The sequence below is a fragment of the Catharus ustulatus genome, unplaced genomic scaffold, assembly GCF_009819885.2.
Source record: "Catharus ustulatus isolate bCatUst1 unplaced genomic scaffold, bCatUst1.pri.v2 scaffold_74_arrow_ctg1, whole genome shotgun sequence".
Lineage (NCBI taxonomy): Eukaryota > Metazoa > Chordata > Aves > Passeriformes > Turdidae > Catharus > Catharus ustulatus.
In genome coordinates this window covers 342,208-366,411 of record NW_024879544.1, presented here as the reverse complement: position 1 = coordinate 366,411, position 24,204 = coordinate 342,208, and the positions used below count along the sequence as shown (strand labels likewise).

The 24,204-nt window shown below is 41.5% G+C and overlaps 1 protein-coding gene across 15 annotated transcripts in view; it reads left to right on the top strand.

Annotated features, from left to right (window-relative positions):
• Positions 1-24,204, top strand: part of ADGRV1 (adhesion G protein-coupled receptor V1) — a 320,555-nt gene that overhangs the window by 33,551 nt on the left and 262,800 nt on the right. For 12 of the 15 annotated variants that reach the window (XM_033086930.1, XM_033086935.1, XM_033086927.1 and 9 more), the window contains exons 12-24: positions 4,206-4,238; positions 5,309-5,435; positions 5,525-5,710; positions 7,510-7,690; positions 8,176-8,339; positions 8,921-9,044; positions 9,427-9,693; positions 11,076-11,202; positions 15,545-15,762; positions 16,797-17,540; positions 19,612-19,985; positions 21,938-22,114; positions 23,633-23,813. In XM_033086930.1, coding sequence (XP_032942821.1) covers positions 4,206-4,238; positions 5,309-5,435; positions 5,525-5,710; positions 7,510-7,690; positions 8,176-8,339; positions 8,921-9,044; positions 9,427-9,693; positions 11,076-11,202; positions 15,545-15,762; positions 16,797-17,540; positions 19,612-19,985; positions 21,938-22,114; positions 23,633-23,813 — 2,903 coding nt within the window. Of the gene's footprint in view, positions 1-4,205; positions 4,239-5,308; positions 5,436-5,524; positions 5,711-7,509; positions 7,691-8,175; positions 8,340-8,920; positions 9,045-9,426; positions 9,694-11,075; positions 11,203-15,544; positions 15,763-16,796; positions 17,541-19,611; positions 19,986-21,937; positions 22,115-23,632; positions 23,814-24,204 lie in introns of those variants that run through there. The other 3 variants (XM_033086929.1, XM_033086928.1, XM_033086941.1) reach the window with 2 other exon arrangements.

Here is a 24,204-nt window from a genome sequence, read left to right as displayed (position 1 = left end):
ATGGCTGGCGGATGAAGGCAGGCTAGGGGGCCAGCAGCAACCCCGCTCCTGGCTCCAGGCAGTCCCAGGGAGCCATGGCTGCCAGATGAAGGCAGGCTAGGGGGCCGGCAGCAACCCCGCTCCTGGCTCCAGGCAGTCCCAGGGAGCCATGGCTGCCGGATGAAGGCAGGCTAGGGGGCCGGCAGCAACCCCGCTCCTGGCTCCAGGCAGTCCCAGGGAGCCATGGCTGCCGCGTGAATGTGGGCTAGGAGGGCCACGGCACCCCTGCTGCTGCCTCCAGGCAGTCCCGGGGAGCCATGGTTGCTGGATGAAGGCAGGCTAGGGGGCCGGCAGCAACCCCGCTCCTGGCTCCAGGCAGTCCCGGGGAGCCATGGCTGCCGGATGAAGGCAGGCTAGGGGGCCGGCAGCAACCCCGCTCCTGGCTCCAGGCAGTCCCGGGGAGCCATGGCTGCCGGATGAAGGCAGGCTAGGGGGCCGGCAGCAACCCCGCTCCTGGCTCCAGGCAGTCCCGGGGAGCCATGGCTGCTGTGTGAATGCGGGCTAGGGGGGCCGCGGCACCCCCCTTCCCAGGTGGAAGCAGTCCCGGGGGCCCATGGCTGCCGGGTCCAGGGTGGCTCGGTGGCTCGCGGCACCGCCCCTGCCGGGTACAGGCGGGCCTGGGGGCCAATGGCTGCCGGGTTGAGGCGGGGCCTCGGCCAGCAACCCCACGGGGTGAGCTGGGGGCGGGGCCTCACTGCAAAAAAAAAAGTGCGCCTTATAGACCGGTGCGCCTTATCTGATCTACAAAGTTGCGAATTTTGCCGAATCCGGGGGTGTGCGCCTTATAGTCCGGTGCGCCTTATAGTTGTGAAATTACTGTAATTTTTCCATGAAGAAATATGTGTGATGCTATAAGAATTGAGTATTCTATTGTAGAATGAAAATTTGTACATGTGTACCTCAGGATGTAGACATGAAGGATCCTGTTGTGTTCATTCCTCATGTAATGGCAGATCCAGATTGGAAACCTGTGCCTTGTGGCTTCTGTTCTGTTTTGCATAGGCTGTTTTACCACGGAATCACAGAATAAGAAAGATTGGCAGAAACCCATAAGGGTCATCAAGTCCAACTCCTGGGCCTGCATAAGATGCCCCAAGAATCACACTGTCATTTGCATTGTCCAAAACTTTCTTGAACTCTGTCAGGCTTGGTGTTGTGACTGCCACTCTGGGGATCCTTCTCCAGTGCCCAACCACTGTCTGCTGTTTTTGATTATTAACCAACATTTAACATGTCAGAGCCCTAGTAGCAATCTGGCCAGTCATGTAGGGAAAACATGGTCAGATCCATGAGTCAGACAGCTACTTTTCAAAACTTGGCTGGATAAAAATCCAAGATAATGGTGTTTTTAGCAGTGGATGGACTGAATCTGACTAGTTACAGTAATTTCACGAATACAAGCCGCACCAATTTGACCAAAATTTTGGTGGAAACCCGGAAGTGCGGCTAATATTCCGGGGCGGCTAATCTATTAACAAAATTCTAAAAGCTGCCAACACGGAAGTGAGAGCCCGCGGCAGCCCCAAGCCAAGCTGGAGCCCGGCCGGCCCCGGCAGAGGTGGGAAAGCCTGGCAGAGGCGGGGCCAGCAGTGTGGGGGGCGGGCGGCAGAGCCTGAGCCAGCAGGGCGGGGCAGGGAGGGCGGCAGAGCCTGAGCCAGCATGGCGGGGGAGCCCGGGAGAACTGGGGCTAGCAGTGCAGGGGAGCATGGCAGAAGCAGGAAGGCCGGCGGGTGGGGCTGCCTGGCAGCGGGGGAAGCCCAGCAAAATGGGGGCCAGCAGCGTGGGGGAGCCCGGCGGTGCGGGGGCCTGCAGTGCCGGCCAGGGCGAGGAAACGCGGCGGCGGTGCAGACGGGAGGGGGCGGCCGGCGAGCCTGGTGGCGGCGGCGGCAGCCCTGCCGGCGGGGCGAGCCGAAGCGGCGCTCGCCGAAGCGCCGCGCCGCGAGCCGAAGCGCCGCGAGCCGAAGCGCCGCGCGGCGAGCCGAAGCGGCGCTCGCCGAAGCGCCGCTCGCCGAAGCGGCGCTCGCCGAAGCGGCGCTCGCCGAAGCGCCGCGCGGCGAGCCGAAGCGCCGCTCGCCGAAGCGGCGCTCGCCGAAGCGGCGCTCGCCGAAGCGCCGCGCGGCGAGCCGAAGCGCCGCTCGCCGAAGCGGCGCTCGCCAAAGCGCCGCGCGGCGAGCCGAAGCGCCGCTCGCCGAAGCGCCGCGAGCCGAAGCGCCGCGCGGCGAGCCGAAGCGCCGCTCGCCGAAGCGGCGCTCGCCGAAGCGCTGCTCGCCGAAGCGGCGCTCGCCGAAGCGCCGCGCGGCTCGCCGAAGCGGCGCTCGCCGAAGCGGCGCTCGCCGAAGCGCCGCGCGGCAAGCCGAAGCGCCGCTCGCCGAAGCGCCGCTCGCCGAAGCGCCGCGCGGCGAGCCGAAGCGCCGCGCGGCGAGCCGAAGCGGCGCGAGCCGAAGCGGCGCTCGCGAATGCGCCGCGGGGCGGGCGCGGCGCTCGCGAGGCGCGGCGCAGGGCGAGCGAAAGCGGCAGCGGGGCGAGCGAAAGCGGCAGCGGGGCGGGCGACGAGCCCGGCTGCGGCAGCCCTGCCAGCCGGGCGAGCGAACGCGGCAGCGGGGCGGTGCTGACGGGAGAGGGGGGCCAGCGAGCCCGGCGGCGGCGGCAGCACCACCCGGCCAGCCCCGCCGAGCCGTGGCGCTGAGCTGGGCCACCCGGCCCCGTCGGCAACCATGAGCGGGCCGAGCCTGCCTGGCCCCGCCCCGAGCCAGTAAAGCCCGCTATGCCGCGATCCTGTTACTAATTGGCCAATTTGTGAAAGCTGCGCACGGATTCTCGCGACGAACGAAAGTGCGGCTAATATTCGGGGTGCGGCTTATCTATTGACAAAGACAGCAACATTGTCGAGGCACCGGGGGTGCGGCTTATAATCCGTGCGGCTTGTATTCGTGAAACTACTGTACTTTCTAACTTCCAAGTTCTCAGGATATCGGTTTGATTTACACTGTGACTGTTGAAATGTAGTAAGTATTGCCAGTCTTCTCGGTCCTTTCAAAGTATACCTGGAGATGCTAAAAATACCTTGTCATGGTACCTTAGGACAAGTTAGTGATATAATTAAATTTTAGCATTAAGAGCAATATAATGAAAATTTAACATAAATTTTAGCTCTGGAATTTTCACCTTGACTTTTTAAGTGGTATTAATGCTTGATGATTTCAGAAAACTTGCACTTCTGATGGAAATTAGAATGTCTTTATATATAGTATTTAAAATGTAGCCTCATTTGAAATAACTAAAAAATTTCTATTAAATCAATTCTCCTGTTTGAAAGAATAGAGCTACAAGTGTATTTGCTTTATTACTTCAAACTTTCGTGTGGACTCTCATGTCTATTGAATTCTGAATCTGAATTCTTTTTGAATTCAAAATTTCATTTTATAAATGCTTTGTTTATATGTTTATACAATCCTAATGTTAGATACAGGTTTTATATTAATCGTATTTTTATTTTAGATAAGGAAAATAATATCTACATACTTTAATGAAATGACATACTTGTTATTGCAGAATAATATCCTTTCATCTGACTTGATGTGATATTTTTGTCATATTTTCTTATTTTCCTATTTCTATGTTTTTCCTTGGTTTTTTTTTTTGTGGGGGTGGTGGTTTTCTTCTTTTCTTTTTTTGTTCATATTTTACTCTGGTAATATGATTAACTGAAAAAAAATTCAAAAATAAACTTTGATGTTATTTTGTGCTAAAATATTTTTTTTATAACTCCCAATGTACTTTTCTGGTTTTATTAATACTATGTCAGATTGATGAAATAGCACATAATGGAGGAATGTTGTTTGTAATTTTTTTGTGCGAAGTTATAAATATGGGCTACGGGTGCAGTTGTGAGCAGACGCAGAGGTTGGCAGTGATACAGCTCCTGGAGGAGGGCTGAGTAGGGCGTTTGTCAACAGGAAAATGACGTGGAAGGAGGTTTCCGTAAAAGGAACATGATGTGTTTGGAAAGGGAAAAGAAATTGTGGTGCTGTTGTTGTTATTGTCTAAGACTAGTACTATTGAAATTCCAGGAAGTGGCACTTTCATTCTTTCCTCCATCCCTTTTCTTTCCCTCTGTTCTTCTTTCCTTCTTTCCTTCTTTCCTTCTTTTTTTTCTCTGTTAACAGGGTAGAGACAGAAAGGTTTGTCGTGTACTTTGGGTAAGTGCTGTGAACTGTGATTTGTCTTCAGTGAATCAATGCTATGTTTTAAGAGTGATTAGTTTGAGCAGAATCTGTCAAAAACTTTTCCTCTCAGGAATCATGTCTTCTGCATCCTTTCAGATAATAGTTGCTTTGGTTTTGCTTTGCCCTTTGGTTTTTAATTTGAAAGCATGTGTTTCTGGCTTGAAGGCTTATTTAGGATTTGTGAATGATGAAAGTTATTAATGCATGACTCAGTGTTTGATGTCTGCGTTTGGTTGCAATAATGGATCTGTTGTCTTAAACTGCCAGAAATACAAATTGTCCCACCTAAATGCCTGAGCTGACTAGAACTGTAGAGAAGTTTTCTCTGATTAAAGATGAGCAGTTATCTTTCTTTGAAATGACGTATGTTTAGTTTACATTAAAATGTTATTGTGTCTACCAGCATTTTTTAAAAATATGAAATAAACATTAATGTTACCCTTTAAAATAGATATTTCCTGTTTGTTCATTGAAATTTTCTTCCAGAGAACATGGAAGATGAATCTGAGTTCATAAACCAACTTTTAATAAGCTATGTCAAAATCATCAGTCTGAAGGTGCATTCTTGATGCATCTTTCAGTAGTAGTTTTTCTTGCATTTTAATTGAATTAACTTAAAACAATGTAATTTAAAATTTGCATCAGAGGAAATGAATGCAAGAAATGCAAGCTCTCTGTTTAAATTATTTTGGATAATTTCTCATGTTTTGATTCAAATAAAAAATAATGCTAAATGTGATTTTAAATTTTTCATATATGATTCTATTTCTTTTTCTTTATGTTGTGTGCTTGTGTGACTAAAAAGCCCCAGAACTATAAATTGTAAAAAATAATCAGAAAACAAAGGTAATTCAGGAATAAGGGTTGGGATTTTTTGTAAATGATGATTCTGACGTTTCTTTTCTAATTTATTATATTCTTTGTAGGTAATTGTTTTCATAATTTATTCATAAAATTAATCAAGATTCTGATGTCCTTCACATAGATGTGTATTTACTTACTAAAACAACCATCACTCAAAACCCCCTTTTTTCCTTTTCCAGGGTAAGTGTGGAAAATCAAATACTGAAATATGGGTTTACTACTCGTCAAATTACTATTTTGGAAAATGATGATCCTGGAGGAGTGTTTGAATTTTCTCCCTCTTCTAGAGGTCCCTACAGCATCAAGGTAGCTATCTCAATAACTTTTTTTAATCATTATGGAAAAGCAAATTGTAGTACAGTGCAAATAAAATGCTAGATTTTCTTTTTTTACAGGAAGGGGATTCTGTTGAACTGCAGATTGTCCGCAGCAGAGGGAGCCTTGTCAGGCAGTTTCTGCGATACACTGTTGAACCAAGGGACAATAATGAGTTTTATGGAAGCACAGGAATTCTGGAATTTAAGCCTGGGGAAAGAGAAATCATAATTACTCTTTTGACAAGGATGGATGGAATTCCAGAGGTATAAATGAAAATTTTTCTTTCTTCAAATTGTCTTCATAGCAAACAGTTTGTCACTTATTAAAATATAGGAAAATATATGGGAGCAGAATAAGTATGTAATGTTTTTCTACGGAATGAGTTCCCAGTCTCCAAACCGGGGATGCCTGGATAACTAGAAAGTATCTTTGGCTTTATTAGGTGTCAGTGGATTTTTATTTTTTGTAAATCGAAACTTAACTTTTCATCCATGTGAGTTTTGGCATCTGTGACATTCCTTGCTATATAATAGTACTGTTTAATTGAGTGCTATATGAACAATCGCTTTCTTTTTGTCCCTTTTTTAAATACCTGCTAATTGAACTCAGTGCTCCCCAGTCTACACTAATATTTGCTGTATAGATGCAAAGATGCAATACTTCTTTTAGTGTTCCATGATTCATTTCCTGTAAGTGTTTTTTCAAGAAATACAGTAAATTCACGAATACAAGCCGCACTGAGTATAAGCCGCATCTCTGGGTATTGGCAAATATTTCGGTTTTTGTCCATAGACAAGCCGCACCCGAATATAAACCGCTCTGTCGTTCGCAGCGAGGACCCGCGTGCAATTAGTAACAGAACCGCGGGAGGGCAGGGTTTACTGGCTGAGCTAAGGCTGTGCAGGCTCGGCCCGCTAGGGGCCGCTGACGGGGCCAGGTGGCCCAGCCCGGTGCTACCGCTCGGGGCCGGCCGCCGCTGCCACTGGGCTCGGTCACCCCGGGTCGGCGCTGCCCCGCGGTGGCAGGCAGGGACAGAACTTTCCCCGCTCCTACGGCAGCGGCGGCGGGCGGGGACGGAGCTTTCCCGCGCCCGTGGCGCCGGCGGCGGGCGCGGACAAAGCACCCTGCCTCCTCCCCGGGCCGCGGCAATGGCTGCGCGGGGCTCCTGTCGGCTCCCCAAGACGCGGCAATGGCGGCGCGTACTTCCCCCCGCCTCCCCGGGCTGCAGCAATGGCGGCGCGCACTTCGCCCCCCCTCCCCGGGCCGCGGTAATGGCGGCGCGCCCCCCCCCGTCCTCCCCAGGCCACGGCAATGGCGGCGCGCACTTCCCCCGTCCTCCTCGGGCCGCGGCAATGGCGGCGCGCACTTCCTCCCCCCTCCCCGGGCCGCGGCAATGGCTGGACAGGGCTCCCGTCGGCTCCCGGAGCCGCGGCAACGGCGGCGCCCCCCCCACGTCCTCCCCGGGCTGCGGCAATGACGGCACGGCCCCCCCCCTCTCCTCCCCGGGCCACGGCAATGGCAGTGCCCCCTGCCCCCCCCCCCCCCCCCGTCCTCCCCTGGGCTGCGGCAGAGGAGGGAAGAAGAGAGCTCTCCCGCCTCTCTCCCCGTCCCCCGTGCTGCCTGCAGGGAGCCAGGGCAACATGGTAACACTGTAACAATTGCGAAATGCCGGCTTTTACTGGCAGGTGCTTGGCTCGGCACTCTGGCTGGCACGTCTGGGGTTGTAAATGTCAGAAAATTAGTCACATATTAGCCGCCCTGGACTATTAGCCACACTTCCGGGTTTCCACCAAAATTTTTGTCAAATTGCTGTGGCTTGTATTCGTGAAATTACTGTATATGAACTACAAAGTTGCATTATATTAATTATGTAAACTGAAAAATTCTTTAAAAATTAGCTTAATGTCAGTGGTTTTTAGATCTTTGCTTCCATTGTTACAGATAACAATGATGTACGAAACCATTGTGCATGTAGAAAATATGCGTACTTTTCTTTTGTTGAAATTATCCTCTCTTTCTACTGAACAAATCTTTTTATTCTGACTGGATTTCCCTCTTCCAGCTAGACGAGGCATATGCTGTTGTCCTCAGTGGCTACAGTGAAATGTCAGGGAGGTTGGGAAATGCCACTAGGGTCAATATAACCATTTTGAAGAATGATGATCCACATGGTGTCATTCAGTTTCTACCCAATGAACTATCAATAACAATAAAGGAAAGTAAAGGAGAAATCACCTACGCTGGTAATTATTTTTATTAGAATTACTGCTTTCTCTGCTGTACGCTCCTTCAAGGCTTCTTCTTCCTACCTCACTTTCGTAGACCAATGCCTGATGCTGGAGTTTCCAGGGAGGTACAGTACCAGCTTGATGAGCAGTGGAGATTAATGTGAAGGAGGATGGAAAAAACCTTGAAAACCATAAGGGTAGTAGTTCTGCCTGGCAAACATGAGGCATTGGCTGCTATGTGAGAGAAGAATGAGCTAAATTTTCATATGTGTGACTTCAATTTATCTATCTGTATTGTATCAGTAGAGTTGATGCAAGCCTTTACTACTTAAATGGTCTGTTGTGTGGCTTTTTGTGTAGGGCGCTCACATATTAGTTTTGCAAGAAGCGGACTTACTGTTTCCTTTTCTTTTTCTTTGTTTTGGTTTTGCTGACCTTTTTCATTTTGACTTGTATTTTTCTGAAGACAAACAATGACTGTACATGTTTTCATTTTGTAGCCTCTTACAGACTGGTAAGAAACCAGGGCAACTATGGCAATGTTAGTGTGTCCTGGATTGTTGATCCGGCATGTACCAGTGACATCTATCCAGAACAAGGGACTATTTTTTTTGGTAATCTGGAGTTTTCAAAAAATATCACGATTTACTCTCTACCAGATGAGGTAATAATTTTTACAGGGTTTTTATGTAGATATGTGGAACAAAGAGGAAGTACTAAAATGTTGCAATTTAAGAAGCAGGCATTGTGCATATCTATAAACAAAAAAGTTAGAATCTTACAGTAGTCAAGTGTGGTTAAATTATAATAATAAGTAAACCACCTGTTTTGATAGCAAGAATCCTAATTTAACATTTTTAATGCTGATATATTTCAAGTAAGATAAGGAAGAATGAGAATATGTAGTAATAAAGGAATAAAAAACTAAATAAATAAAAGTTATAAGTTATAATTTAATATAAGTTAAAAATAAGTTACATCAGCATAAGGAATCTACAAGATAACTTTTGGATCATCTGTACAATAGTAAAGAGGAGGGATTTTGTTTACAAAGATTTTTGACTGATTATTGGTTTTGTGCATATGTATGAACTGTCATTTGTCATCTCTCTCAGTACACTTATGAATCAATAAATAAGCAACAATATGCAGAAACCCTGTTTTCTTAACCTTCTCAGCTGTTCATTTTAATTTCTTCATTGTTTTGTATGCAAGAAATTAATTTCTTAATAATTTGTCATTCAGGTACCTGAAGAGATGGAGGTATTCATAATCAGATTATTCAATGCCACTGGTGGAGCCAGACTGGGCAATATAACCAGTGCATTTTTACAGATTACAAGGAATGATGATCCCATTTATTTTGCAGGTTAGATATTTCTGGTTTTAAATTTTGAATTCATATTCTACCCTGAACAGATTTTATTGACAGAGCAGATTATTGAAAAATCTTAATCCTAGTGAAGCTAGTGTTATAAAATGTAATTTGTTGTTGTTGTATTGAATTTGTTTGGGTTTTTTTACTTAGTAATTCTCTCTCATTTTGTGCCATTATTCTTGTTGATGGCTCTGGGATTGGCTAGGTGGCTAAGGACAACAATATTCTCTTCTACCTGCAAGTATTTCTCTTCCCAACTACATGTGCCTTCTTTTTACGTGAGGTGAAGGATCCTGTTGTGGGGGATTAGGTGAATAGGCCACATTCAAGAAGCTCAGGCTTGAACTTGCATTTATTGCTTGTGTGTTTTCAGAACCTCTGATGGTGAGCATTACAGAAGGGAGTATTGCAAACTTTACAGTCCTAAGGAATGGATCTGCTGATGCTGTTGTTGCGGTTCATTATATTACTGTTAATGGAGATGCAACAGCTGAAGAGGGAGACTTTGTTCCCAGTGAAAAGGACGGTTTCATTCTGTTTGATGTTGGAGAAAGAGAGCAGACCTTATCTGTGTATATTAATGATGATGATACCCCTGAAACTGATGAAGCATTTTATATCTTCCTTTTGAATTCAACAGGTAAAAGCAATGATTTAATGTATATTTAGTAACTCTCTTTTTTCTCTATTTTTGCCAGCTTGTTCCTATAATAAAGCAACATATAAATGCCAAGCATTATATGAATAAGGTTTACATCAACATTTCTATAAAATTTCTGTATAGTGTGTTTGGATTTTGATTTTGAATTGTTTAATTGGGAAAAAAAATGAATTATTAAAAAATTGAAACTGTCCTGCAAAAATAATTTGAAATCTCTTTCCAAGTGTTCCAAATTAGATGGAATTTTGACTAATGAATAAGAAAATATAAGTTAAATATAAGAAATAGGTAATTTTCTTAATTATCTGAGTAGGTCATGTGTTTCCTGAGGCCAGTTAGAAATCACTCTGATACCCAGCTCTCATACAGAACACCAGCTTCATGAAAATTATTGGACAAAGCCATATTTCTCCCTTGTTAAATTTTCTCTTCAGTGATCTTTTTCAACTTCACTAACTTTGTTCAGGATCTGCTGATATTTTCTTTTACCATTCTACTGGAAACCTGGGATAGCTTTCCTCCTGGCACAGATTCCTGCCAGAATGATCAAAACACAGAATATTTTTAGATTAATTCCTGAAAGGAAAAAAAAAAGTAATTATTATTTTTCTTTTTATGATCTTTGCATATATTGACCTTGATTGTTGCATCCCTTTTGAAAATTATGTTGGACTGTGGTACCTCTGAGAAAATACAAATAGAGGTATATGAAGTTAAAACCATAGATAAGTATTCACTTTGGAATGAAAAGAAGTCTAGTGTTTTGAAAAGGGTGAAAACTACAATGGGAATGGAAACATAATGTACCTTTGTGGACACAAAGAGGTGTTGAAATGTCCCTACTGTGCTAATATACACACAGAAATCCTACTAGCTTCCACCTTACTTCACAGGTATTTTGTATTTTTTTCCTTTCAGATAGGCTGTGATATGGGTATGACTAATCTCTCAAAGATTGCTGTTGCCTTGTATTTAGTTAAAGTGCAATATTTCTCTTGTAGGTCTTAAGGGGAGCTGGGATCTCTGAATATGACTTTTTCTTCTGACTTGACCAATTGATCAAACATGAAGTACTACCTCTCATGCGATTCTCAGGATTGCATCATCTCTGGTCATGTCACATTGTTTTCTGCAAATCTGCATTCTTGACCTCTGCCTTAGATTCTACTTGTGTATTTTTATTCCGATTTGTCTGTTGCTGAATATCTCTTTTACCTGATGAATTGGTTTTCACTGATTGTTTTATCACTGCTTGTTTCTTTCTTTGAAAGCTGTTGGTGTGAGAAGAATACACATTCAGTTTTAGAGTTACCTCCATTTCTCGTTCCAGTTTTGATAAAATTAATCATCCTTTTTTTTAGGAGATACTGTTATCTTTAAAGCTGAAGTGGCTACAGTTATTATTGAAGCAAATGATGATCCTAATGGAATTTTCTCATTAGAGCCTCTAGAGAAGCCAGTGGAAGAAGGAAAAAGTAATTTCTTTTTGTAAGTAACTTTTAAATCATATTGTTGCTCCTTTGTTGAATGCATGTATGTATATCTTGATGTGTGCATTTTATGGACACTGCTTTGATCTAGTCCTATGTACAGAATTCCTGTTAAAATACAAACAAAGAAAATTACAGCATAGGGTTTTTGTTATATTTTTATGAGAGTGTAAATACAGAAGGATCAAGATGAATGGATCAGTAGAGAAATAAAATTTATCTTTTCAAAATAGAGCTAAATACAACTATGTGGTTGTTCATTTATTTTTGCACCGTACTTTGAAATCATACTCTGCAAACAACCTATGCTGCTATATTCTTCCTGTTATTTTGTTTTTCTTCTATCTGTAAATTAGATAGGAACCTGTACTCAAAGTCCAGATGTGCTTTTCTTCTAGGCTGAATATATTTTTCCTTAGTCTGACCTGTAGCTGCTGGGATGTGTTCAGGAAGGGGAAGGGTTAAAAAATTAATTTTTATGTCATCTGACCTTTTTATGTTCCTAAAATCAGAATGTGGTGATAAATTGACAAAAATACATATTTTTACTAAGAAAATTCTAGACAGAGTATGAAGAAACAAAAGTTCACAATTAACCAGTCAGTGTGAACATCTGTAAAAGAGGTTTTTTTCACAACTGTTTAATTATCTTTTATATATTTTTCTTTGATTTTATTGTTTGTTGAAATAGACACCTGTGACTGTGAGTTAGAGCTTCATGCTTGTGTTGCACATCCAAAAAATAAAAATACTTTTTTAAAGAGTGTATTAAAAATATATTCTGTGGTTGGTTTTATTACATTTTAAGGGTTTTTTTGGTCCTTAATAATATATTTTATTTATTTATTAAATCAATGGTGGAAAGAGTGATGAAATGCACAAGTACATTTGTATACAGGTGCTTTATGGAAGCACATGATACCAAGGTCACCAAGATCTGACCTTACTTAGTCTTATTGATAAAATATACAGTAATTTCACGACCATAAGGCGCACCGGACTATAAGGCGCACTTTTTTTTTGCAGCGAGGCTCTGCCCCCAGCTCCCTCTGCACGGTTGCTGGCCAAAGCCCCGCCTCAAGCCAGCAGCCATTGGCCCCGGGGCCCGCCTGTACCCAGCAGGGGCAGTGCCGCGGGCCCCCAGGCCCACCTGTACCCGGCGGGGCCGGGACATGGCCGACACCCCTCCGTGCTGCCTGCACGGGGCCGGGGGGGGCCAGTGTAGGGGCGGCTCCGCCTGCACGGGGCCAGGGCGTGCCTCTGGAGGGGCAGCTCTGCCTCCACGGGGCCAGGGCGTGCCTCTGGAGGGGCGACTCCGCCTCCACAGAGCCAGGGGGTGCCTCTGGAGGGGCTGTCCCGCCTCACGGGGCTGGGGTGTGCCTGCCACTGCTCCGCCCCGCCTCCACCTGGCAGCCATGGCCCTGCCGGCTCCCCCTGTGGCTCGCAGCTCTCGCTTCCGGGTAGGCAAATTTTTTGAACTTTGTCCATCAGATAAGATGCACCAGACTATAAGGTGCGCTTCTGGGTTCTAGGGAAAATTTTAGTCAAAAGGGTGCGCCTTATAGTCGTGAAATTACTGTATTTACTAGGAAACTGTGTCTTCCATACCTTCAAAAGGGTTTGACTTTTCTTTAGTACATAAGAAAAGGGTCAGACTAGTTCATAATCTAACCAGTGAGCACAACTATGGCAGCACTGAGCTTTTAAGAGAGTATCTGAGGTTGCTTCAACAATGCTGGACCACTGGCATAGCATCTTGCTTAATAACAACAAAAAGAAACCTTTGGAAGCCGTAAAAGCATATTGTATTTCTGTTCCTAGACTGCTTTACTGAATTAATTTTTTCAGACTTGTATAATAATGCTTTAAACAGGTTTGTTTGTTTTTTTTCTTCTTTTACCACCCAAGCAGAAATGCTGTTATTGAATGAGCAAACATATTTTGGAAATAAAGGAACTTCTTTATGTTCAGTTCAGTTCTTCAGTTTTTATTTATAATAACTTTTGGAAATTACAGTAAATTCACGAATACAAGCCGCACTGACTATAAGCCGCATCTCTGGGTGTTGGCAAATATTTCGGTTTTTGTCCATAGATAAGCCGCACACGAATATAAGCCGCTTTGTCGTTCGCAGTGAGGACCCGCGTGCAATTAGTAACAGAACCGCGGGAGGGCGGGGTTTACTGGCTGAGCTAAGGCTGTGCAGGCTCGGCCCGCTAGGGGCCGCTGACGGGGCCAGGTGGTCCAGCACGGTGCTGCAGCTCGGGGCCGGCTGCTGCTGCCACTGGGCTCGGTCACCCCGGGTCGGCGCTGCCCCACGGTGGCAGGCAGGGACGGAGCTTCCCCTGCTCCTACGGCAGCGGCGGCGGGCGGGGACGGAGCTTTCCCGCGCCCGTGGCGCCGGCGGCGGGCGGGGACAAAGCACCCCGTCGGCTCCCCGAGCCGCGGCAATGGCGGCGCGCGCTCCCCCCCCCCCTCCCCGGGCCGCGGTAGGGGCGGCCCGGGTCCCCCCTCTCCTCCCCGGGCCGCGGCAATGGCGGCGCCGGGCCCCCCCCCGTCTCTCCCCTGGGCTGTGGCAGAGGAGGAAAGAGAGCTCTCCCGCCTCTCTCCCCGCCCCCCGTGCTGCCTACAGGGAGCCAGGCTCCACCCGCAGTGCAACAAAGTAGCGATTTGTAACAATCGCAAAATGCCGACTTTGCAGCTGCTCGGCTCAGCACTCTGGCAGGCACTTCTGAGGTTGTATTAGCCGCTCCTGATTATTAGCCACATTTCCGGTTTAGGAGCAAAATCTTAGTCAAATTGGTGCGGCTTGTATTCGTGAAATCACTGTAATTTCACAATTATAAGCCGCACCTGATTATAAGCTGCACTTCCGGGTGTCGGCAACTTTTCTTTCTTTGTCCATATATAAACTGCACCTGATTATAAGCCGCATGTCTGGGTGTCAGCAACTGTCTTGGGTTACAATACAGTGTGATAAAAGGTATCTATTCTATCACCATCTGTTGAGGGTGGGGACAGTGATCCTTATCTCCGTGGGATATATTCTGCTAATGGGCCATCCATTGAAACCAGACAGGGCATTGTTCTTTATCTTTTCACAACCCATCCTTCCTCTAGTGGGTCATTTTCTGCTAATGGCCCATTGAGTCCCACTGTGTGACTGATAAAATTACTTCATCCCATTGGAAGTTGCTCCAACCAGGGGGAAGAGCCCAACATTTCTTACCAACATAAAAATAGGGGTTTTGGGACACTAAGGTAGCCCTTTCTCCACTGGACTCCAGAGGAAAACCAGATTTCTCCACATCGCTACTGGACCTCTGGCGGGAAATTGCACCTTGTACAGGACCACTGCTCCAACTGAATCACATCTGTCACTGCAAGATGACTGCAACCACTATTTAATGGGACTGCTACCAATACCCTGCCTGATGGGGTGTCAGGCTGTACTCTGACTTTGTCAGGGTTTGGAGTTTGTTTCTTTGTAGTACTGTATTTCTATTTTAATTTCTCTAGTAAAGAACTGTTATTCCTAATTCCTGTATCTTTGCCTGAAAGCCCCTTGATTTCAAAATTACAATAATTTGGAGGGAGGGGGTTTGCATTCTCCATTTCAAAGAGAAGTTCCTGCCTTTCTCAGCAGACACCTGTCCTCCAAACTAAAACAGCAACTTTTTGTTCTTTGTCCATATATAAGCTGCACCTGATTATAAGCCACACTTCTGGGTTTGGACCAAAATTTTAGTCAAAATGGTGCATCTTATAATCGTGAAATTACTGTATGTTACCAGATAGCTATGCAAACAAATAAAGGATTTTTTTGTATTTACTAAATTCTTGATATGGAATAATCACATTTGTGAAAGACCTAATATGCACTCCAAATTAAATAATAATACAAAAGAGGTTAAGGCACCTTGATGGTTAAACGAAAAAAAATTTGTAGATAAATGCCTTTTCTTTCTTCTCTAAGATTGGCCAGTTAATTCAATTTTTAATGTTAATTTGCTGAACTATACATTAATTTTTATTATTAAAAAATAGAAGTGCAGGGCGAACTGATGTTCATCCATCAGTATTGTTTTGCATGTACCTTCATTGATTATTTTCTCTCTAAGATGTCTGTGGTATACTTTGGTATAGAATTATATTGTGAAATTGCAGGCCCTCTGAGAGGATTATATTATTGTTTGTGGTTCTATTTGTTATTTGTGGTAATTTAGAGCAATGCATATTATTTCCCACAGTAAGGATGATTAGTCCATGTTTTCCATTGTTAATGGAGAATGCTGTTCCTTACCTGCCCTGATAATCACTCTTTCTGTGTCTCTGAACAGGGTTTTGAGACATAGAGGACATTTTGGGAATGTCTCCTTAACCTGGCAGCTGTTTCATAATGACTCTACACTGAAGCCAGGAGAAGAGTTCTGTGAAACTTTTGGGACTGTGTACTTCGTGGATGGTGAAGGATCAAAGCTGATAGTGCTCCATGCAGTTTCAGATAAAATTCCTGAATTTAATGAATTTTACATTTTAAAATTGGTGAACATTTCAGGTATTGTCTTCTTATAACCATTCCCTTCCTATCTGGTAGAAAATAATTATATCTAATCAATCAAAAAGAAAACAATTCTGGAAAGAGCTTTGCCTTGATGTCTGTGTCATTCTATACTTTTCTGGTGAGATTTTAGATTTTCTTCTTCATTTATTCTTTAATTTAGGTATATGAACACCATTTTGGAATCTGGTCTTTGAAAAAGATAGATGCCTGATTTCAGAGATGTAGAGCTTTGTGTAGAGCTGACAAAATGAAGGTATTAAAGGTTATGCATATCTACCATAATGGAGATTGGCTGGTTTGTTTGCTTTTTTCTATAAATTTCTGTCAAATACAAATAGTTACCACTTCATATAACTTAAATTACAACTCTACAGGCCTGCTACTGAGTATAGTTCCAAATCTGCTGGACTTCTTCCCCTTTAGTACTATTATTGTTTTCTATACCAAGTTACAACGGAAAATATGTTGACATTTCTGTAAGTGATATCTGTATGTATGTACAGATTACCTATTTAGTGGTGCATGAAGGCTCTACAGTCACACCATGATCTTACTGTGGAGGAGTAGGTGACTAATGGCAGGACTTAGGAGCAGTTTTAACACACAACTAATTTTGCAGTGTAATCTCTGCTTATTTGGAGGCAAAGAACCAAATGTTGCCATTTCATATTTGTGTAAGTTGTGGAGTACAATGAGAAATTAATTGACCCCATGTTTTTGAAATTAAACAAAAGCAACCTATCTCATTTGTAATTCAAGAAATCTGAGCTAATCTTGTTTTAACTAAAAGTTTTATTCTGTGATTGAAAAATAACATGGCTTGTCCTCTATGAAAATGCTCTCTACAGTGTTTTAAAGCCAATACGGTTAATTTATGTTTATCTTAAATTTGGAGAAATTTTTAAGAGTTCAGAGACTCCTTAAAGAAGATTTAGGCGTATTTAAAAAGGTATTGTGTCTAAACATTTTAAAATACTGCGTAACTTTTTTCAGACCAGTAACTTTAACTCTTAACTTCTGTTATATAGGTGGGTCCCCTGGTCCTGGTGGACTGTTGTCTGAAACAAACCTTGCTGTGACTGTGATGATCCCTTTCAATGATGACCCTTTTGGAGTCTTCATTATAGATCCAGAGAGTCAGGACAGAGAGATAGTAGAAGATATTCTTTCTGAAGATGATCTTTCCTATATTACAGACTTCACTATCCAGAGACAACAAGGCACTTTTGGTGTTGTCCGTTTAGGTTGGGAAATACTATCCAGTACATTTCAAGCTGGATTACCATCAATGGTGGACCTTTTGTTGCTGGGATCATTTCCAAGTTCAGTACAATCCCAGCCACACATGAGACGCCGTCACAGTGGAACAGATGCTTTGTATTTCAGTGGAAAAGAGGATGCATTTGGAATTACTGGTCTGGAATACCCATACAATGGAAATACTGCAGTAACGAATTTTACATTTTCAGCATGGTTAATTCCTAATGTCAATACTGATGGTTACATAGTTGAAAAGGATGATGGTAATGCGACCTTATATTATGGTGTGAAAATGCAAACAAATGATTCTCATGTTTCTGTGGAGCTTCATTATACAGCATTAGGATCCCATATGACATACATAGCCAAAACAGCAGTCCTGAAATATCTGGATGAAAGTACTTGGATTCACATTCTGATTACTCTGGATGAAAGTATTATTGAATTTTATATGGATGGAATTCCAGTTCTAGGAGGAATTAAGAGCCTTAAAGGAGAAGCAATTGCTGATGGTAAGCCAATAGGTTGTATAATTTTTCATCATATGTGAAGTTCTGCAAAATATACTAGAGTCCAGCTCCTTGAAAGATGTATGGAAGATTCTGAAATTTTCATGTCTGATTAGTTAGTTAAAAGCAATACATAGAAAATTCTAGGGATTTTCAAAAATCATATAAATGGAAATAAGAACCGGGAAATTTTCAAAAAGCATCAGAACTGTAAGAGAGCTTGGATTACAATAATTTTAAGATAATAATTAATAATTATATTTATACATATATGCTTATCATGTATACATATAGTTATATATATTTATAATTAATAATTTTCATTAGATTTACACTACTGTGACCAAGAAAGAATTTTTCCTCTTGATTTCTGAAACAAAATACGATAATATTTTTGATTCGAATTGTGTATTATATTACAGGTAAACCAATGTTTTGTAAGCAATAGAATTTTTCAGGGTTTAGATTTACTTGAGCATGTATTTACATGGTATATGAAAATTTTGGCCATATGTTTAATGATGTTCCAAATAACTTTAACATGTGTACTTCAGTTCCTTTAACTTGATGTTCCCGGATGTGACTTAGTTGTATGTAACCATTACGGACTTCTACACTCAGCTAGCATAGCAGTGAGCATTACAATAATTCCTTTATAGAGTCAGGTACTGTATGGTGGGAATACATTTACATTTACTCTTTCTTTTGGAGTTCCTCACTCTTCTATGTGCTTTTTTTTAAATAACAGTAATCTACATTCTTTTCCTTTCTTTCTCTCCCCATCAGTTTCACAGGTTTTCTTTCATGGGGATAGGCAGTGGATGATTATCAAATTCTTAAATGCAATCTCCTGTGTAATCAAAGAAGGAAAATTAAAAAAACATGCAGTGATGTTAAATGCATATACATTTACATGCATATATGTGCACAAACATAAATTGAGCATGAAGAGGAGATGTCATTAATTCCTGAGTGTAGGATTTTATTTCTGCCTTTAATTTCCTGGTAGTTGCAGTCTAAGAAATTTAGCCTGTGTAAAAAAGTAGTTCCTCTGCAACAAAGTAGTGTCCCTGCCATTAATAACTCCCATCAGATGTTAAGTACTGTGGTTTGGAAAGGAATATTTTCCCCCTCAGTTTCTAAAACAAAGATCCATGAAATGCAGTAAGGCTTTTGTTGCTGGAAGGATATTTCTGAGTCATTGCAAATTTTTTGTATTAGTAGAGATGATGTGTGTTCTGTCTATAGATACTACAAGTATAAGCTAAGGATTTAATCTCTCACCATTTTATGCTGGAATCTAAAGTGAGTATACTCTAGCCTCATCATCCTCTGCCTTGTGTCTTGGGACCATTAGCAGTTGTTGTGGTTGCTTGTTTCTAGAAGTGACACTCAGTGGCACATTTACTTTCAAAATCAGAAAACAGCTGAAGAGATATGTTCTATGTGTTATAGAGTGATAGGAATGAGCTACCAGCTTTGTATATTTGTGAAAAGGACAGTTGTCGTGCTCTGACTTGCTGAGTAGGATAATTGTTCGGAGAGAAAGAAATGTTAATCAGTTGTAAAAAGTGCTTGGAACTTGGTCTACATTTCTTAAGCCCCCCTTCCAGTGCAGGGTACAAGCATGCCCAGTGTGGCTAATACTCTGATCATCAGAATGGATTCTCTGTCCTAGCAGAAGACACATTAAATATACAAAGATACAAAATGGGTACAGCAAGTGTTTGGAACAACAAAAGTGAGATAGGGTGCATCTGGGCTCTGAAAATTTTTAATGGAAAGAGAGAAGTATCCAAGATTCATTAAGATAAGGGATGGGAACAATGTGCAGATAGAATTAGTAGGATGAAAAATACGAATTGTCTAGAAAGGAATTATTTGACCTGTAATCATCTGCCTGTAAGGCTGAGATGAGGCTCCAGAAGCATCCCAATCTACATTTCAAGATCAATATGATTACTAACTGAGGTACAGTAAACAATTTACCTTAGATTTTGAAATAATTACATAGATTAGCTATTTTGAAAAAAAAACAACCAATAACATGAAAAAATTCTGATTTTCTTCTGAGGTCCAGGAATAGTGAGAATTGGAGCAGGGATCAACGGCAATAGCAGGTACACAGGTTTAATGCAGGACGTAAGGCTTTATGAGAGAAAATTGACACAAGCAGAGATCCATGAACTCCATGCAACTCCTGCAAAGAGTGATGTACATCCTGTCTCTGGGTATTTGGAGTATCAGCAAGGAGAAACCAATAAATCATTCATTGTGTCTGCAAATGATGACAAAGAGGCAGAAGGGGAGGAGTTATTCATCCTAAAGCTCATTTCTGTGTGTGGTGGAGCTCGAATTTCACAAGAAAACACAACAGCAAGATTAAGAATACAGAAAAGTGATAATGCTAATGGTTTATTTGGCTTCACTGGAGTATGTATTCCTGAGGTAAGGTGCTCATAAGGAAAATTTTAGACACAACCAAACCAATGGCAAAGCTAACTAAACTTTGAAGGACTTAGATTCCACATTTTAGTTTTTGTATTTAAGTAAAGTTTATTAGAATTTGGAGTTTTTTAATTTCTGTTTATACAGCCTCAGTCACACCAACATTTGTAATATCACTGCTTTTCAAAATCCCCTCAAATTATTTTGATTAAAGAAATTTACTTTATTGCATAAACTGAAGACTAAGTCTTAAAGTTTCCTAGAACAGTTTTTTTTCTGTACTTCTGTAACTTCTGAGACTGTAACCTGATACTGTCTTGTAGAGAGGTAATTTTCTTCTTAGTAGCTGGTACAGTTCTGTGTTTTGGATTCAGGATGAGATGTTGATACCACAAGGATAGTTTGGCTGCTGCTAAGTAGGGCTTCACCTTTTCTGTGTCTCATGCTATGCTAGTGAGGAGCTGCACAAAAAGCTGGGAAGGAGCATGTCCAGGACAACTGACTTGAATTGGCCAAAAGAACATTCCATATTATAGAATGCCATGTCCAGTGTATAAACTGGGGGAGTTACCTGGGAGGCAGTTGGCCATTGTTTGGAGCTGGGCTAGGTGTTGGTCAGCAAGTGGTGAGCAATTGTGCTGTGCAGCACTTGTTTCTCCTGGGTTCTGTTCCAATCTCTCTCTCCCTTATAATGAAATAATCACCAATATCATCATTGTATTTGATATGAATTCACTTGGTACTGTCTGGAAGTTGCTGTTTTTAAACATTAAATTTTCTGTGGTGGTGGCCACCATATATACAGTATATAAATTTGACTCTTTTCTTGAGGGGATTGAAATATAATTAATTGTTAGTTTTTTTAATCATTATGAAAGGCACGGTACCCATTTCTATTATTATTAAATTATTTTGGAAAAAATATTCTTATTACTTTCAATTTTGCAATTCATATGACTTCTTAAGTACATCCTTTCTAACTGAAGTCCTTATGATGTGTTTGAAGGCAGCCATCTTGCCTGGCTGATGCTAGTTTTCAGTTTTCTTTCAAGATGCCTACCATCTGCTATCATAATAGATTCCTTCAGTTTCAAATACCACTGATAATTCTGTGATACCACAGATCAGCAATCAACCATGAAGCAAAATTTAAAATATATGTGGCATGTTAATTGTTTCATCTTTATCTTAGAGCACTGTTTTATCAGTAGTTTAATTTCCTTATGTCCGTATCTGTCTGTTAAGCAGCTGAAGGTGCATTCAGTATCTGCACTGTGTTAGCAAGCAGCTCTGAAATTTATCTAATGCTTAAGATAGCTTTAGTCATTCTGATAGCTTTCAAAAAATTATTTTGTGTTTTTAGTTTGATGATATAATTTTTTTAATATACTTGACCAATATTAATACCTGATTTGTTCTAAATGTATGAAATTGTTGCTGCTGAAGGCATGTTCTTTGTGAAGACAGAATTGCAGAGTGTATTGTACCACAAAAAATTTTTCAGTTTTTCTTGAATGATAAGAAGATCATTTAATTTAAATATATCTATTTTGTTTTACATGGTGTTTTTAGTCTGGGAAAGGAGGAATACTAATCTTTCTTTAAATTACAATTAAAATAATTGCATTAATATAAAACAATGTAGTCTTTCATTTTTGATAGATGCATTTCAAATATACTGACTCTGTTTTTGTGTCCAAGCGAAACAACAGGATGCAGTTACTGGTGACCTCAGGAAATTGCTAGAAGATATTGCAATTTCCATTAAGATTGTTCTGACCACCATCAACATAAGTTTCAGCTTCCTATCACTCCAAAAGTGCTGAAAGTAACATAACAGCAATAAAAGATTTCTGAACATTTGAATAGCTTTAGAGAGCTCAACCTTTTACATTTATTCCTTTGATTTACTTTGATCATGACAAATATGTCCATTTCTTGCTTTCTTCCAGGCTGCTGATGAGGGTTCTACTATATCCTGTGTTGTGGAGCGAACAAGAGGAACCTTAGACTATGTGTATATACATTACATTATCTCACAGGTTGATTCCAGGGGCATTAATTACTCTGTTAGCGATTTTTCTAACAGCAGTGGCACTATCACATTCCTTCCTTGGCAGAGATCAGAGGTAAACTCTACCTTTCTATAAACTATTAATCCTGTCCTTTGCAAACCGGCTGGAAAGCACCTTCTGAGGATGCTTGACTGGTTTTCATACTAAAGAGTCTTTCCTTCACATGGATTTTATTTTATTTTACAAGGGTTTTTCATCTTTGACATCTAACAAGTGACACCTGTATATCTGTGTACATCTCACTTCAGGCATTACTGTGCATGCGTGAATGCTTAAATGCATATAGTTTCACATTTAATGCACATAAAATATGTTTATATATATATATATATGTGTGTCTATATATATATATATTAGCTATATGTGTATATATAAATGTACTTCAAGTACAGGTAGGCCTGAGCTTGAATAGTGGATCCAGTGACTTTTGAAATTGGAATAGGATCCGTTTTTATCTCCACAACAATTAAATAGACAGCAGTCAACTTTACTGCTGTAATCAAATATCTTTGCAACTGTTCACCACATTCTGTCTGTTTTGATTAATCTATTTCTGTGAATTTGACTCCAACCGTAGCATGGGAATTTCACATTTATTTGAAGAATGGGTGTGGGACCACAATACTGTAGGAAGTTCATTGTGTTTTCTGTTAGTATTTGCTAAATAGAAAGGGTGGATTGATAGTAGAAAATAAGGTCTTTAATTTCACTTTTATCATTCTGCTGAAGTCAGTAGGGACTGAATGAAACCTTCTGACGTAATCTGAAAAGATCCCAGTGACTCACTTAGAGCTGTGGAGCTGATCCCAGCTAAGCAATGTAACTGACTACAGCTTAGCAAAAACATGATTTTGGGTAATAGTATGCTCCTGGTAGTTTATTCCGCTTTAATTCTCTACTGAAATGTATTACTGCATTACATACAATCATTTAAAATTAAGTTTGCCAAACTTTTCCAGTCTGGCAGCATGGATGAGGCCTGGTTTATTTTATAAAGTAGCAGAAAAGAAAAGACCTGGTGAACCCTCTTGCTTCATTGCTATCTAGTACAGTCTACCTACAGAGGACTTAATGGTCATGGCACTAAGAAACATCAAGTGAAAAATTTTAAGGGAACTTCCATAGGCAGTTTTAAACTGTTCATTCCCATGGCTCTAAATATGATCAACTACCTACAACTTTTCTCCTACGTATTTGTCAAATCTTATCACAATATACAGAAAGCTGGAATTGTCTGAGTTTCGTTTATTAGCCTATGTGGAGCAGATTACACAAGATAGTATGATCTGTAACCTCAAGTGTCAGGAGGCATTAAAAGCTCTCTTCACTTGCTGTCTAAATTAGATTAATTGCTGTAACATCTCTGACAGCTTGGTAAAGATGTTTTTGGAATTGGTATTCTAAACTTATTGTCATAAGGTTAAATTATATGGAGGGCAAAAGTGTTCTCTGTATTACTTTCTGAACTCACAGCAGATACTGCTGGTTGACTAAAAACTTAATTGTTTAAAAGGTCATAACACTCTTGTATGTTGCAAAGTTTGATTTCTCCGTGGTTTGGTCCTTCTCTAGGTCTTAAATTTGCATGTTATTGATGATGACATTCCAGAGCTAAACGAGTATTTCCGTGTGACATTAGTCTCTGCAGTGTCTGGAGACGGAAAACTAGGTTCAACTCCTACCAGTGGAGCAAGTATAGATCCGGAAAAGGAAACTACTGACATCAGCATTAAAGCCAGTGACCACCCATATGGTAACAATGTTGAAGATGATACAGTCTTATTGCAGATTTTTGTATACTTCTAGCTCAAGAGGCAATATGAGGAGGCAATGTCAAGTATTACACTTTATCTAACTTGAGATTAATTCATTATTTTTATTCAAGAATGAAAGTCAAATTACTTACTCTTGAGAATACTGCAAAAAAGGCATTAAAACTGCCTGAACCAAACATGTGATCACGCCCTTTTGCAAGAAAACCAAATCGCATGTTGTTGATTTTATGCCAGTTTTTGTGAAATGAGAATTTGTAGCAGAGACATTTAAGCATGCCTGCTATTATACCAAGAAGTACTCAATATTATGCCATTTGGGTTCTTTTGGGAAGAGGTGAATATATTCTTATGATATGTTTTTTTTAAAAT